The sequence below is a fragment of the Colius striatus genome, chromosome 13, assembly GCF_028858725.1.
Source record: "Colius striatus isolate bColStr4 chromosome 13, bColStr4.1.hap1, whole genome shotgun sequence".
NCBI lineage: Eukaryota > Metazoa > Chordata > Aves > Coliiformes > Coliidae > Colius > Colius striatus.
Genome location: NC_084771.1, coordinates 21216293 through 21233432, shown reverse-complemented (window position 1 = coordinate 21233432; position 17140 = coordinate 21216293). Strand labels below are relative to the sequence as shown.

The 17140-nt window shown below is 43.6% G+C and overlaps 1 protein-coding gene across 1 annotated transcript; it reads left to right on the top strand.

Moving 5' to 3' along the window:
* The first annotated feature begins 875 nt into the window (after window positions 1-875).
* On the top strand, window positions 876-15383 carry SH2D1A (SH2 domain containing 1A). Its single transcript, XM_062006881.1, has 4 exons — window positions 876-1080; window positions 12369-12432; window positions 14749-14884; window positions 15210-15383. The coding sequence occupies exons 1-4, from the start codon at window positions 944-946 to the stop codon at window positions 15248-15250; spliced, it is 378 nt and encodes a 125-aa protein (XP_061862865.1). The 5' UTR covers window positions 876-943; the 3' UTR covers window positions 15251-15383.
* Window positions 15384-17140: the final 1757 nt, after the last annotated feature.

Here is a 17140-nt window from a genome sequence, read left to right as displayed (position 1 = left end):
TCGAAATATTTGTGGAGGTATAAAAGCACATTTCTACCTTGTTTGCAAACAGATCAGCTGAGCAAGCATGTGCATATGGGAGCTTTCAAGTGACAAGTGTACGTATGAAATGTCTGACCACAGCAGGGGAGACAAACGGCTCTTTCAGTCATGTGCCTAGATTTTGGCTGCCTGCTCTCACACCACATGAAGGTGGCAGCAGCACTGATGGTGTCAGAAAGGATGTGAGGGGCCTCCTTAACTGCACCAAGGCTGTTGCCTGTCTCCAAGCAGAAATCAAAAGCACCTTTGATGATAACAGTGATTAAACATCACCAAAACCTATTTAAATAAGCACTCATGATGTAAAGCAGGCAAGGTCTGGTGTCTGTGGGCCTGGTGGGATGGGACAACAAGGTCGAGTTGCTTCCTTACCCCTGGGGATCAAAAATTAAGATGCTAAAAAGCAGTCCCTGCTTTGCAGAGGGCCTTTGGGCTCTTGCTTTGCCCTCTTTGTCCCCATCTGGGTTAATGCCAGAGGAGACAAGGACCTGACAGCAACTGCTGACAGTGGTGCCACGATTCTGGCCTCTCTGCCCTGGCCCAGAGCAGCCATCAGCCCTGTGGCCATCATGTAGCGCACCATGTCATGTCCCTGTTGAGTGGGGAGCCGTGTGGGCAAGAGTGGGCTGTGAGATGTCACCTCTGTGTACGAACCGTGATGCCATGAGGATGCCACAGCCTGCGGGAAAGGAAAACAAAAGAGGGCAAAGGAAAAAAAAACCCACAAAAAAGTGGTGCTTGTTCCTCATTCTTCCCTCAGCACTGTCTTGCACTGTGCGAAGGCTTCAGAGGTGTGAACACATCCTGTTTACATCTGAGACGGAGATGCTGCGGGGAGCACAGGGCTGAGGAGCAGTCGGAGCCGGTGCGGTGAGCTGCCTGCAGCGGGAGAGGCGCCGGCATGGACACGCTGCCCACCTACCACGGCAGAATCTCTCGGGAGGCTGGGGAGAAGCTGCTGCTGGCCGCGGGCATGGATGGCAGCTACCTGCTGCGGGACAGCGAGACCATCCCAGGAGTCTACTGCCTGTGTGTGCTGTGAGTGTGGCCGAGGCTGCGTGCGGGATAGCCGGGGGCAGCGGGGCTGGGATGGGGTGCCGGGAAGGAGTGCTCGAGTGGCAAGTGATTTCCAGCTTTCACATCCACAGTCTGGGGTGTCCCCACGTAACTGGCAACATGTGGCCTGGTATTACTGTTTGCAGACACGGGTGAGGCTTTTGGCTCCTTCACCGTGACTTAAGACAGAAGGGTGCTTAAGAGGTGTCGGATTCTTTGCACAGCTAAGAGGAACAGATTTTGCCCTGTAGAGCCCATACTTTCTACTGGTATAAAACAAAAAGAGAAAGGAGGCCTGAAGCAGATAGGAAGGATGGGTGAGGTGTCATGGAAAAAAGCCAGAAAACTTGACTTGGGATAAAGTGAGCTGCCTCTGTGCTGGATAACACTCTTACTTTCTGCTTTCTGTCTTCTGCTTCTCTAACGCACTCACGGGTGTTCTCAGTAACATCCCTCACATCCCCTGTCGTTGGTTGCTGCCATCCAGAATATGCCTTTGTTTCAGCATGCTTTTGGTCAAGCTTTATGCCCATAAGCTGTTGGGCTTGGAGTGAACCACCTATAAAGTACACAAAATACTGATGTATAACAAAGTAGAGCTGTAACGTTTCATCAAACAGGGTAAAAGAGGAAAGATCTAATGGGATCATCTCTCAAACTGAGGGTAGGGAGGTGTCCCTGAGATATCTGGGGAGCTTCACAGTCATAGGACCTCATTTTAATAAGGCAATTGAATTACTCTACTTTTGGCAAAAGCAGAAGTATTAGAAGTCCTGAGAGATAACGCTGTGCAATGAATTACCCGTGCATCAAAAGAACAAGGATGTGTCTACCAAAGCTAGAGAGACACTTGTGCCTTACTTCAGTAGGAAAAGGACTATAAGAGGAAAACTTTTCAGGGCCAGCTAACAGAGGGCACTTAGGTACCTGGCAAAAAACAAAAAAAAAGAGGAGGAGTCCTAAGTCAAGCTTTCACCAAATATCTTTAATACATTTTCAACAGTGTGTAATTAAGTCCTCGCTGAGTATTATTCATAGAATCATGGAATGGTAGGGGTTGGAAGGGACCTTTAGAGATCATCCAGTCCAACCCCCCTGCAGAAGGAGGTTCATCAAGATCATATCACATAGGAACACGTCCAGGTGGGTCTTGAAGCCCTCCAAGGAAGGAGCCTCCACAACCCCTCTGGGCAGCCTGTGCCAGGGCTCCCTCACCGTCACACTGAAAGAGCTTTTAAGTGGAACTTTTTGTGTTCCAGCTTCATCCCATCACCCCTTGTCCTGTTGCTAGCTACTATAGCAAATTATTATATTATTATTCTCCTGTTGTAGACCAGTAAATGGAGACAAGCAAGAAGGTTATGGGCAATCCAGAAATACACAAACTTCTTTTCAGGGAAGACCTTTGTGGCAAAAGATGCATTTTTTCTCCTCTCACGAAAGCAGAATGTGAACTGAGATAGGTATTACTGCTAGCAAATACCTTAACAGCTAGCTGAGAAGTGGGAAATAAGAAGCATCTTGAGTTAAATGAAAATGGAGTCGACATAGCAAGAGGTAAGGAGTGCTATGATTCCTGTGATGGGGATAGGCAATAAAAGCAGAATCTTTTTTAAATAACCATCAGAGGAAATGGTGATATATCTCCTTAACAGAAGTCATTCAGTGCAGGAGGAACACTAAAGCATTAGGGAAAGGATCAGGCACAGTGTTACAATGAAACTGAGAATCCTATATTTAGTCCACCATTAGTCTAAATCAGGGTGTAGATATGTAATAAGGTCTTTCATCTGCACACAATCAGTTGGGACTTTTTGCTATATTAGTGGTAATTTACATCCTTTGGAAGAAACTTCATGGATGAAATAAAGTATGTAAAATGAAGATGGGAAGGACACTGCTAACTGTGAATGTCTATAATCTTTAGAGGAAAAGAAAAGAGCCTTCAGTAAGAGACAGAAACCTACCTAATTGTTTCTGGAAGTTATGGGCCACTTATGTCTCTGTGTTATCATAGAATCATGTTGCATTCAAACATATATATGAGAAGCCAAGGAGTAAAAGTAACAAGTATTGCCAGTGAATGTTATGCAGTCTTCTTATAGAATATAGATACTCAATACATTTTTTTATAAGGGAAATTTTTGATAGCATCTTGGGTAAATCCAGATGAAAAATTAAATGAAAAATGTTATGATGAACATAAGCCAATATAAATAGAAATAGAAAGGTTGCTGAAAAAAGCTAGAGCTAAACCTTGGTTCCAATACTTCTTAATATTTCAATTCAGAGCATTATGTAAGAAGCAGTAGATACAGTAAACAACGTATCACATAATAACTTTGGAGACATTTATCGTAAAGATATCAGGGAATGGTCTCCCACTGAAGATAGCAATGACAGTTTAAAGAAATGTGAGCCATAAACTAGAGAAGTGCCTTGACAGGCAAAAGTTTACCAAAGCAGTAGCACTTTAGTGGAGAGATTGGAGGAGCAAGCAGGGAAGGCGTGAGAGATGTAGGTATGTATGCAATGGGGGATGCTAAGCCTGGCTTTAGCAAAGTAGACCAATAGACTCAGTGCCCCCAAATTTCAGTCTGGGTATTATGCATGGAGATAAAATGGGTGGGAAGCATGTATGTGCATGAGAGCTTTGGTGAAAACTGAAGGAAACATGCAGTTGCTGTATTCACTGTTAAAGAAAATCAGAGTAATAACAAAGCTATACAGAAATGTACATTTTGGTTCAGAATCCATGCTGAGGGTCATTCTAGGAATACCAGGTATATCAAGATTAGGCAAAGTATGTGTTTATTGGAAATATTGAAGTGGTCTTTAATATGAGCAGATGAGAACCAGAGCTGGTCAGCCATTAGATCAGTGTCAGAGCTAAACAAAAACATTTCCATCTTTGTAATGATAATTTCTAACAGAAGTGAAAGTCTTTCGTGCTGCCAACAGGATTTGTATTGCTCTTAGAAAAGGAGACAAACAGTTCAGTTTTCCAAAATCAAAACGTGTTCAGCCTGTCTTATTTCCCTTCTCCCTGCACTTCCCTGGAGAAGTAAAACAAAACACAACTAACCCCCTCAGCTCTCCAGACACCAGCCTGCTTAGAGTTGTTTAATTTTTTCACCGTGGTAGAAGAAGGGAGTTGTTGAAATTACAAGACATGGTTCTGATGAGGACAAGAGAAACCTAAAAAAAGTCATTAAGCAAATATTTGGATGAAAATACTGTCACCAGCTTGTACTCACACAGGCTCTGCACTTCCAGCTCTACATTTAGGAGTAAGTCCTGCGATTGCCACAGCATTGCTTAGGCTCAAACACTGCCTCTTCTTTCTAAGAAACCGTGCAGGTCTGTAATGCCACCACTGCAGCCTCCCTCCTGGGCACCCCAAAAAGCTCTAACATATTTTGGCAGCATTTGAACCTCCTGAAGCACGTAGTAAGGGCAGGAGTGTTCACGGTCAGGCTCATTCGCCTTTTGCTTCTCCAATTAAAAAGTGGAGCCCTGACCTTTAAAAAGGAGAAGAGTCAAAGACTTCATGAATCCCTTGCGACTGACACTGATTTTTATAGGGCAAGCATAAAAGAGACAGGTAGTAGCATAAAACCTGACCTACAGAGACGGGTAACTGCGACAGACAACACTCTTGTTGGAGCAGTTGGCTAGAAAACTCTGCTTTCTCTCTTCTTTGTTTCTCCTGAAGTGTTGTCTTATCTTCTTTGAATACTGTTTTCTGCTGTCCAAAGTCAAGGTCTGCCAGCCTTCAAAGAGAGAAGGGGTTTTGGTGTGGCTGTGGCAAAGCACTTGCATAAATATATTAAGACCACAATTAAGCTGTGCATGGAAGAGTAGAAAGGTTTTGATTTGCAACAGTGTCCCTTGGGGCTCGTACAGAGGTGCTGCCTGCAGATTTTGGCAAAGTTTTGAAATACCAGCTGTTCCTAAGATCTTCATTGTATGAATACCATGATTAAATTGATATGAGCTACTTTAAGGATCTTTGTTCATCATGTTTTGAATGTATGAATAGAGGAGCACAGTGTTTACCTGGAAATTTTTTAGGGTTATGTATAAGATTTTTGCTGTTCCTGAAAACTGGGCTACAAGAAGTACATAGGATTTAAAAAACAAATGCATTTTTACCTGTAAACTTGTTAGACACAACATGCAGTACCACCAGGGTTTTAGTAGCAGAACATGATTGTTCCAGGGAGCTTTCTTTACTAGTACGGCTTCCTCTCTACTCAATACCCCCTTTGACTTTTTTAGCACCATCAGAAATCCTATGTGCATGCAGCTCCTAATGAAGTCAATGGGGGACACAGGCCACCAGCATGCTCACTAGTTTGAGAAGCAGCCTCTTAAAAACTGTGCCTGAAAAATACATAAATAAAATGACTGAGAGTGCCAAAAGCACCGCTTTCCTTTACAGATATATGAGCACACACACAGAAACTAGCAGCTCATGCCTGTGTTGGCAAAGATAAAGCATTGTAGTTTGGGTCTTAAAATTCATATACTTGAAAATACTTGGATTGTTAGTAGTTGTTTCAGACCTTTAAGCTAAACATGACATTCTTGTCAAAGTGCACATTCAGATCATTTATTTGGAACCAGCCATTCACATACAGCTCTGCATTCAATTTGTGGAATATAATCAAAAGCTGGAACAGAAAGCTGTTTAGAGCTTTTGAAGCAACAGTAATGGCAACAGGGACAGGCTGCAGCCCTATCAGATTTTACACATGCTATTCTTTTCTGTCACTGTAACCACAGTACACAAGTTTGGGCAATGTGCTGAAACTTTCTGATGCAGCAGATGGATCAGCTGTACAGTGGCAAGGTGCAATGCAGGATCACAAGCCAGCTTCAGTTTAGTATTTCCTTTGTTTCTCATGCAATATGTTTGATAGAAATGGCAGAATAATTGCATTTATTGTATCACTGCCCATAATCATCATCATAATTTAAAATGTATCTTGGAACAAAAGCTGCTCTCTGAGGAGGAGCCTCTCAATTCGAGGTTACTGTTGTAAACATGACACACTCAGCTTACAGCACAACGGTAAATTCTGCTGAGGAGAGTATTTCATCTCCCTGGGAATCAGAGTGAGCTTCATCTTTGGTTGAGGAAAACGTGGCTAATGGCCTTCAGATATTCCAAGGACTTTTCTTGGATAGATTTTAGAAAGGTAGACAGCCTGAGCAGTGGGTAATTGCTACACTAGCACATCTGTAAGTGGCAGACCAGGTACCATCATTCAATAACAGTTCCTAGATTAGCCCTACCCTGGTTTTGTAAGGCTCGAGTTTTGAGGATTTAGTTGAAGCAATATTTTCAGGTTCAGGGATTTTATGGGCAAACCATGCCTACCCTGCTCCGAGAGAAACAGGAAATGTGAGAATGAGCTGCACTGAATCACTCCCAGAAAAACCGAGAGATGTTTGCAGAAATATGCAGCAGCAACATTTACAGGGCTGTTGACAATGTTTTATCTGTTGTGGTTCTTGTGAGTTTTGCCTAAAGTGGTGAAAGAAATTATACCAGACAGCGTTATTTCAAGAGTTTTTGCCTTTGTGAGGTACTGTTTCTGCAGGACATAGTAATTCATGAAGCTTAGTAACTGGATCACTGTAAAGTAATATCTTTCTGTTTAGCATCTTAGATTTGAATGCATTCTCATTTGATTTGTATATGTGAAGAAATTTTTCTTTGAGGCATTGCTTTTAACTGGCACCACCTTATTATAGAATCAAAGAACTGTTTGGTTGGAAAAGACCTAACTTCACACTGGCAAGCCCACTACTAAACTATGTCCCTCAACACATCACCTATTAATCTAACATGTCCAGGGATAGCAACTCCACCACCTCCCTGGGCAGCCTGTGCCATGTCTACCTTGTACCAGACCAACATAAACCCTGCTCAGAAAGGCTTCACATTTGCTCTTCAGGTATGTCAAAGGCATTTCTACTGCTGGTTAGGACTGTTCAGGTGGTGAAGGTGCTGACAGTCCTCCACAGAAATCCGTGCATAAATTCAAAGACATTTCACAAGGTCTGACTTGCTCTTTCAAACTTCTGTTAACTTCAGAAGAGAAAATCGAGGTAATGCATTTGCTTTATAATGCTGCAGCATTACAGCAGGCTAGTACTACTTACTGATTCAGTCTCATGAGTAAATGTTTGCCACAAGAAGTGTTGGTAGGGGGAATCAGTGACAGAAGTGTAAGCTCTAGTGAATGTGTGTAGAGTTCTGCTGTGAGTTAAGCTACAGTAACTGTTGTGCTTTTCAAATGTTGTAAACACTATTTTAAACTATTTTATTCCTTCTTGCTGACACACAGCTTGTATCTTGCACATCATCTCAATGTGAATGCTATTTCTTCAGCTTCGGTTAGCCAATGGGTGGTAATTGCTAAGTTGCTGTGCCTTGATTGTATGTCTGAGACTTAAATAAGGCAGGAACCAGGCTGCTTGTCAACCAGAAAATGCAGATTCCAGGACAGAGTGAACAGCTGTAAACTTAAATAGAATTTTCTCCCCCATTAAATAGCAGGACTTTTTGGCCTTTCCGTGATTAATAAACCAAGCAGAAATATAACAATCGGAAAGGAAAAAGAAAGAGAGAAGTTTAAGGAGATGGTTGGATTGACCATCCCATTGTTTGGGCAGCTCTCACTTCTGTCACATGAGGTAGACCATGCAGCTCAGGGGTACCCAAGGCAGGAGACAATGTGATGAGCACACATGCTGGACACACAGGCTTCCAGGCACAGCTGTGGCTTCCCCTGACCTCATGAGTTTTTTACTCTGTGGTAGCCATCATCTTCCACCCACCCCCGTAGTCACTGTGGCACCCATGGCATGACCCATATTTCTAGGCAAGGGTTGCCCACTGACATGCTGCCTGAGCTTGGTCTCTCCAAGTGGATGCTGAGGAGCTGATCCACGACCTGCCTCAAACACCTCCAGGTAAAGCAGAAGTGACTGCAACCTGACCTCTGATGTTCATTATGTTCTTCGCTGAGTGCCCCGGCACCCACTCTGAAAGTAGGGAGTACCCCAAGAGCTCTCCTGTAGTACTCATCCCCAGAGCATTACTAGTACTCATTCCCACAGCATTAGCAGTTATCATCTTCATAGTATTTCTGAGCATTATCTGTTTGTGAGATGAAGAGCTAACTCCATTTCACATGAGAGAAACTATGACACAGGAGGCTCAGGTCTGCAGTGCCCTTTAGCTTCGGTTTCCCAGTGTGACGGGCATAGGAATGGATTTTGAGACTACTCAGTGTTACTCTGTAGAGTCTACTGGCTTTGTTTGCACTGCTGAGTGCTCCTTCCTTGTTTCATACATCTGCTTCCAAACAACTTGTGTTCTGTTCCTGGCTTTCCCCCCCTCCATCATTTTAATCTTCCTCCAGTTACAAGCCCCTTCATGCTTCACCTCTGTATATCTGCTTCCTTACTTGTTTTTCTTAATGTCCCCTTTTCTGGCACTTCTGCATTCTCCAACCCTAAATAAGGTTGATGCAAACACCTAAGAAAGAAAATATCAGTCTGAAAGGCTGAAATGTAGCAGCTTTATAAGAAAGAGAGTATGGTCAGTATATAATGCTCAGGACCACTCTTTGTAGGCCACACCTCTGTCTGGTTCTTAATATTGTAAAGTGTAATTGTAAGGTAAAGTCAGGATGCAAATATACCAGGTAAGAAAAGCTGATTGCTATAGTGCAATGGCATCAGAAGAGAAAGCTATGTAAAGAGGAAGAAAATTATGGGGGTTTATTGCTTACACGGCTTTCTCCTCTCCCAGTCTTTCTCTCTTTACATTTGTTCCATTTTGGACTCGGAAATGAATACAAATTAGTTTAATAAAATTTCCCAACTGAGATACAAAACATTTGGAAATGATTTTAAAATCTACCATGCAGCTGAAATGTCACAGTGGATTTTTATCTGCAGAATGTGGCTAATGTCCTCTGGCTATTTCAATGGTGCAGAAGATTGTCATTATTCACCTGTTAAAGTAAATGCAGCTCTAACAAGACTGATCACAGTTGAAAAGGAGGAGTGGAGAGGACAGGTAGACAGATGCTGTCTCAGTATGTCATCTGTGAATGATGCCTTTGTAGCTCTTTGGGAGGAATTATCTAGCTATAAAGAAAGAATTCTATAATATAAAGTGGACTGTTTCCTGTAATAGCAACTTTTTCCAGATTTTCCTTTGATAAAGTTTTCTCAGCAATGGTTTGCAACAGAGACAGTGCTGATGCAGTTCCCAGCTGGTATAACACATCCTTTGTTATGGAGATGAAAAAGTAAATGAGATGACAAAAATATCATCCGTGGTGACCAAACCAGTCTTTTATAAGTGCTCTCCAATATTGTCTTTGCAGCAATGACTTTTTCTTGCTTCCCTTCATCAACATTTTTAAATGTTTTCCCTTTGATCAAAAATTTATAGGGCCTCATTCACCAAGCTGTTAATTCATGACTGCTCCCATCCCTTGAGCTTCACTGGCATGAAAGAGGAGCTTTGCAGTTGTGAATGAGGCTTGTAGCCATCCTCAGGCCATATGAAGGAATGGGAGAATACTTCATTGGGTCTTTGCCTGAGTGTCAAGAGCTGGTCCTCCTCTAAGATATGCTGGTAGGCCACTGCCACTGTCAGAATGCTCTCTGAAATCCTTCTCTCAGTGACATCTGTCCATCTCCTGTTGGTTTTGTCCAGCAGGGAGAGGAGTTAAGATCACTGAGAAGTGGACTTGGCCTACATCTCACCAGGCAATGACTTCTGAGCATAAGCTGCATGAGAGGTCCCAGGTGACTAGCTCTGTGCTCAGGCCACATGGTAAAGGTAAAGTCAGGATGCAGGGGCGTGAGTGGCTGTGTTTTGGCTTTAGCTATGTGGCCACACCACATATAGGTGCCTGTGTCACACGAGGAGTTTTTTCTGCTATGAATTCAGTAAAATGCAGAATACCCAGCCGTCCCCTCATGGTGGCTGGGGAATTTCTCATCTCCTGAGAACTAAGATCCAGTAAATGTATTTCTCCACTTGCTTTTGCCTGGTGTTATGTGTGTTACTTCCTCTTCACAAGGTAATGTTCTATTCAATTTTAGTTTTTGTATTTCGTTTTTTGTTCTAAGAAAAACACCTTGATCTTCTTTCAGTCCATACTGATCTCAGTTAACATTGGGAGGTTGAAATCATAAAAACCTTCCTCACATGAGGCTGTGCCTGTGTAGCAGTAAAGAGAACTTGGCTCATCAAAGTCATGTCACTCACACATGGTAAAAAGCACTTTGAAGTGGTAATGAAGTAAGTTCCTGCTGCTTAACAGAAAGTTTTGATAAGATCATGTTCGCTGGGAGAGTACTGATCAGAACGTAACTGATTATGTGGAAACTAAGATCCTAATGGAAAGTAGTTAGATGGAAAGATCTAGCTATCCAGTCTCTTAACAAAAGGTATCCTCCTTTCTTCATGCAGTTCAAGAAGCAGGTGCGGTGGTCCCGGGCCATCTCCCATGGGGGCTGAGTGGCTGTGTTTACTGATGGCTTCACAGCCAGCAGCAGATGATAATGTGCTTTAAGTTTAAGCACAGTGAACCGCTTCAGGGGTATCTGATGGCTCAGAGGGATGTACTTTTAAGCAGCTGGGATTGAGCTGTGGCCTCAAACATCAGTAATCACGGTCCCATGGCACAAAGAGTCCTTCCCCAGCCACAGCAGGTTGCTCAGGCCTCTTCCCAATGGCCCGTTCTGTGCCTGTCAAAATCCCTGATGGATTTTGCAGCAGTTGAGGAGGAGGAAGTAGGATGGCAGCCGCTGTCTTCCTCCTCAGGTTTCCATGAAGCGGGCACAGCTGGCCACTTCATGTCCATCTGATGCCAAGTGGAAAGCTGTGTCTCTGGGGAAAGCATTCCCTTGGTTAACACAGAGAGGTGGAAGAAGTTGTGGTCAGATGTATTCCCATACACAAGGAGGAGGACAGTGTCTGAGCTGCTGCATGGATTGTTATCCCCACAGCAGCCCCAGCTGATGGAATGGCCTTGTGTCTTGTCCCTCTGTATTTAGTCACAGTCGGAGTCAGGTGGTGGAGGGAGAGCTCCCAGACCACGACAGGCAGTTTTGCTTCCACTCTGTGGGACTGTAGCAGTGTGACAACTGTTAACAACTTCCTGCTTGGGTAAATTATATCAGACACTGCTCTGCAAAGGTTACTGTAATGACTTTTTAACAAGAATTTATCCAGGAGCCGTGACACAGAGCGTGAGTAATTGCAATCATATGGTAACTGTGTCTCATGGTTTCTGCTATTTTGAATTAACTACTATAATGCCACATATAACTAGAAAGAAATAGGGTATTTTTCTGCTTTCTTAAGAATAAGAACTGATGCTAAAATAGGGAATGGTCCCTAAAATCCCATAGTGTATTCATGTATCTATGTAGTATGACATACTATCTCTTATCCAATATCATCTAAACTCGTGTTGCACCCACTGAACTACTGTCAGTTTGCTCTGCTCTGATTTATATTTTTGAGTATCAGTACAATAATCTAACACTTAAATCATTCACTGTGTTGGGTTTCTGAGAGAAGCAAGACTGACTCTGAACACAAGTGTGTCTTGTGCTATTAGTATGTAAATGTTATCCAAAGACTCAGATTGCAAAAGAAGGAAGTTTCCACATTCTTATGTGTCTCCATTATCAGTGTTTGAGAACTGAGAATGCATGGGCAAGGCCAAGAGTTATTTACCTTGCTTTTGTGGGTCTAGCTATCCAAACAAATTACACTCATGCGATAGCTCCAGGGGACGCCTGCACATGTTCAAATCAATTGCCGTACAGTAATGCTATCTGCCAATAATACACCTTTTCTTTTTCCAGGGAAAGTGTGTGTGGTGTGTCTCAGTAAAAGGAGGTCACTGAAAAATAAAATAGTAAAGATGCCGAGGTGGGAATGAAAGCAGCACTTAGCCTACACTGACTGAATATTGCCACACTAGATCTCAGTCAGACCAATCCCTCTCATCCAAAAAAAACCCCAGCCCACTAGGCTCAACACTGCTTCTGATCTGCACCTCAGTTTTTCATCTTCCGAGAGCATTTATGGGTGAATTTGTTTTTAAGAGAAGGTTAGCAGATGAACTGACTCCCACATAACAGAGTGGTACCTCTTGTGAAACCTGACAGTCAGAATGAGTCAGAAATACCTGTTGATTTCTCTTTTTTTCCCACAGGCATCAGGGTTACGTTTATACCTACAGAGTGTCCAAGACAGAAACTGGGTCCTGGAGTGCTGAGGTGTGTACTTCTCCTTTCTTTTCTGAAAATTTCTATATCTTGTTTGATGTTTGTATTGATTTAATGAAACATATTCAAATTATTCCTGTTTCTGCATAGTCTGATCGAAGGTAATCGATCTCGAGTGCATCTATCACTGAGGTGCCTTGGTGCCACTTCTGACACTCGTGAACTCATAAATTAATTCCCTATTACATTTCAGCTGTTGCATAATGCAATAGTGCATTATTTTGCATCATTTTAAATGGCAAAAATATTGTGTCTTTATAATTTGGCAAGTACCATCAGTTCCCTTCCATCCCGTGTACCATTAATGTCAGAATATTTAAGGAAATTATTTTCAATCAGAAGTGGTTTAAAATTATCTCCAAGTAATGCAAAATGTATATAATGTAGCCAAAGCTTGATACGAAATATGTTTTCATCCATCTGATGAGAAACTGGTAGTTCTAGTGTAGAAAAAACACCATTTGCAACACAGACAGTTATTTGGGCTGATGGAATAAGGATGCTAACCTGTATTTTTTTAATGAAGGTCTTGTTATTTGAATATACTCTGTATGTTAATTCATGATTAACTCTCTGTTTGCACATTAATGAACACTGATTACAAACAAATATTTCTAGAAAGGCATAATTCCTTGGCCATTTTTAAAACAGAAGTGGTTGCAGTGCTCTGGAAGACAAGACTAAATCCTGGGCATTACTCAGAAGCAGTTAGGGGCATAAAAGTGAATCACATTATCGTGGAGTAAATAATTATCCCGGTCACCTTTGGGCACTGTCACCCTTTAGAAATGGTACCCAGGGAGAATTATTTCATTTCTTCCTGTAAGGTATTGGAAGCACGCTATAGATTTGCACTGCCCAAAAAGGTGGGATTTTGGGTCAGGATGGGGATGGTAGTGCATCCAGGCAGTGCCAGGGCAAGTACTGGTGTGCCAGGAGGGATGCCAGGACCCCCAGGAACCTCCACTTGCAGGGGGTAATTCACTGAGTGAGGCTGAACGCTGCTTTGGCCCCAAGAGGTGTCAGCATCTGCAACGAGGTTTTTCTGGTGTTCTATAGGCTTGCTACATGTCCTTTCCCACACCCTCCACTGGCTAGGTATGGGTCTTGTGCTTTCCCTCGGTGTATTTTAGGTAACTCTTATTTGTGTTTCACGGTGTAGGTGTCCTGAAGGCCCAGGATACAACACATCTTCTGCCTAGGAAGGTGCCAGCTACAGACCAGCGATACTGTCCCTTCCTTTAAGTAAACGTTAAGACCTTGCTGGCCTCAGCTGTTAGAAACAGCAGCCTAAATCCAACTTATCCCCACAAAATATGCCTCCAAAGCCTCAACAGGCTCCAGCAGCAGCTGGTACTTTCCTGTCTCTGTTTCCTTCCCTATGGCTGGTTAGTCTCTGAGCAACTTTGGGTGACAATCACCTTTCAAGGATGAGGCAGAGAGATTAGGACAATGTTGGGAGAACCAGAGTCAGTCAGAAGCCTCTAGCTAGTGCTGGATTTAGCCCACAACTGTTGAGTGAGAGCAGCAGCCCTCGGGTGGGACTACACGGTCAGGACCTATGTTTGTCCTCCCGTGACTTTGGTGGGGAGGAGTTATGATGAGAACGTCCTGAAAGATTTAACAGACACATTGGATTTTTGATGAAAAGCAGATGCAGTTTCATTTAACAGTGTTTGAAAAGCCACTGATGCAGAAAGACAGAAAAACTCCCCATTTTATTAAATAGATAACGTTTTGCTGCTGCCTTTGTACAAGAGCTAGACATGAACATATTATGAATGAACGCATTAGCCAGTACTGAATACTCAGAGAAAGGCTGGCAGAGAGGCTGTGTCCATGCCTGAATTTAGTGGTGTGAGGGCTCCTCCTCCCCAGTAAGTGCCCGGTAACTCTCTAGAATGCCTTTCTTACTGGTATTTCCAGGGTGGAAATATCTTACCGATGAACTCCAGGCTGGAGGTTAAATCACTGACTGCAATAAATCAGGGTCAGAACTACCAGAAGATTACTTGGGAATTTGCCCTATAAGCACTGCAGGCTCTGGGTTTCTCCTGTAGTGATTAAGAAATCCTCCCTCTCCCAGCCTTATATCACCACACTGCTGGAAACCGCTCTTGCTGCAGGGAGGCTGTGATGCCCTGAGGGTGGAGGAGAGCAGTACGGCTCATTGACTGGTTTATTGGCACATCAGGGGGTCCAAGTGAAGGGCTGGCTCCTTCCCTGGAATGTGTGTGCATTTCTGAGGACAAGGCCAGCACCCCAAGTCCAACAGAAACTCTCACCTCCCACGCTTTGCCTTCACAGACTGCACCCGGGGTCCACCGGAGGCTCTTTCGGAAAGTGCACAACCTCATTTCAGCCTTCCAGAAACCCGACCAAGGCATCGTAACACCCCTGCAGCACCCGGTCCTCAACCACGCCACGGCCAGCTACACCCCAGGTACTCATGGGCTGAAGGGAGCCTTGGCTCTGGCTCAACAGAGCCCTCCGAGGTGGTGGAGATCAAGGTCTTTGACTCATTTGCATCTTTGGCCTGAGCTACTTAGCAAGGTTGTGTCATCAGAAGGATGCCCTCACTTTGCTACTATGTGATTGAAGTGCTCAGGAGCTCCTTAGGGAAAGGGCTTCTCAATGTGAGCAGAGCATGGATTTTGAATATGTATCCCTGCCTTCCCCAGTGCCCTCAGCTTGTAGGTATGAACTTCTGCTCTGTCCGTGTTCTCTCTGTGTTTAGCCTTCCATATCTTTGTGGTTGTTTTTCTTAGGGAGAAATGAAGGCCATGACTTCCACCTGCAACCATCATGAAGACATTTCCCTGTGTGACATCATATCTTCCAATGTCTCCTCTAGTCCGTGCTCTAGAACAGTTTATATGATGTTAAACACAACTCCGTGAGTTTTCTTGTGACATTGGCAGAAATGTGTATGTCATAGAATTTCTAGCTCAAAATTTAGAAGTTTTAAGTTTCAGAATGTTATGAATTTTTCTTTGAGAGGATGAAAAAGTATCAACTAGTAAATAGTGTAATGCCTTTTATTTTCCTCTTTGCACTCTCGAGGACAAAGTATTTTTTCACTTCAAGATTGGTTCCTATTTAAAACTTAGTTACTGATTTTGCATAACTTTGGACTCTTTGTTCTGGTTGGCATTTATGCAGATTTAGGCAAGTCCCCTTTTAGAGCCTTAGGAAAACTGCTTCCATTACAGTGTCTGCTTTTGGTGGGCTGTCATTCCAACTGTTCCTAAAGATACTCCAGGAGTGGCACCGTGAGGACCCCACTAACCGACTTCCCATCACAGCAGGTAGCCTGCCCTGTAGCGCAGCAGAACTGGCCCCCACTGCCTGGATGTACAATATCTGTAGTTTGCACAAATGATGGAAAGCTTAAGCAATGCACTGAGTAGCTGAGGGCAACCAGTGTGTTGGAGAATGTCACTCTTGGCTTTTTCTTTCTATGTACCCAAAACGAGACACATTAGTTTTAAAAAATAAATTATTTTTGCATGACTTTTTCTACTTTTCTTTATCTTTTTATTTCCATGCTGCTGCTGCTGGGCTCCTGTCTGCAAGGGGATGCAGCTGGGCTGGCTCGTAGCTTTGTGCCACTGTGAGTCTTGCTTCAACCAACATAAACAGCCTAGTGAAGCTGGTGAAGTGTCTGGAGACCTATCTGATGGGTCAGGAGCTGCTGACGGAACTGGGGTTCTTTAGAATGGAGAAGAGAAGGGTCAGAGAGGATCTTATTGTGCCCTACAACAATCTGAAGTGAGGATGCAGTGAGGTGTGGGGGTTGATCTCCTTCCAAGTAATGAATGAGGAGACAAAATGAAATGTCTCCAAGTTGCATCAGGAGAGGAAGCCATGTAGCTGAGTTGCTGAGGGATATGGGTTAGTACTGGGCTTGGCAGTGTGAGGTTGGATTTGATTATCTTAAAGGTCTTTTCCAACCAAAACAACTCTATGATTCTATGACTCTGTGACCTGCTGGGTGTTGGTAGATTGCATGTCTGGCTCCAGGCTTCTTGGGGGAGCCTCTTTTGCTTTCTAATTGCTGAGTCTAAACTCCTGGTTTACCTGATCTCTCTTGGGAGCAGGAAAGATTGTGCTTGGAAAGAGGTCCCTGGCAGATGATTGCACGGTGGTGGGGTTAAACGTAGTGGGAAGCACTTTGCTCAAGGTCTGTTTCCTATAGGAATGTACTACTGACTTCAAGCAAAGGCTGAGACTGTCAGAACTAGTGTGTCTACTCTGTGGTGCAGTAAGCTGAAGATGACTGCTGTGACTGTTACTCCAGCACTGTGGTGGTGTTCTAACAACTACATAAAACAGGCCAGAAGATGCCATTTTTGTTTAAAGCAGGGAATGCTGATTTAGTTTCTGATATAACTTATTGACAGAGGCTTGTTTGTGTTCTTTTGGATCCCCAAGGATCTGGAAATGCTGTAGGTTTCAGCAAGATAGGACCAGCTCATGGTACCTGTGGGACAAGGAGTCAACGCTCGGTTACGGGAACAGAATATGGAAATAACATAGAGCTCTAGGTGGGAAGAGCTATAGATCTTTTTAGAGAGTAGCAGCTGCATTCTGTGGGCACTGACTTCCCAGGTAATACCTGCATCACCTGCTTCCTTTTCCCACCACCCTGCTGGGCTACAGCTCTTCCCCAGAACCCCGTATCCCCCACCTCTTCCCT

What these genes read in the sequence shown, in the direction of transcription:
- SH2D1A (XM_062006881.1), top strand. Translation starts at nt 944, where the DNA reads ATGGACACGCTGCCCACCTACCACGGCAGAATCTCTCGGGAGGCTGGG. An exon ending in GTCTACTGCCTGTGTGTGCT is followed by an intron (nt 1,081 to 12,368) that starts GTGAGTGTGGCC and finishes TTTTTCCCACAG; the next exon opens with GCATCAGGGTTACGTTTATA. An exon ending in CACGGCCAGCTACACCCCAG is followed by an intron (nt 14,885 to 15,209) that starts GTACTCATGGGC and finishes TGTTTTTCTTAG; the next exon opens with GGAGAAATGAAGGCCATGAC.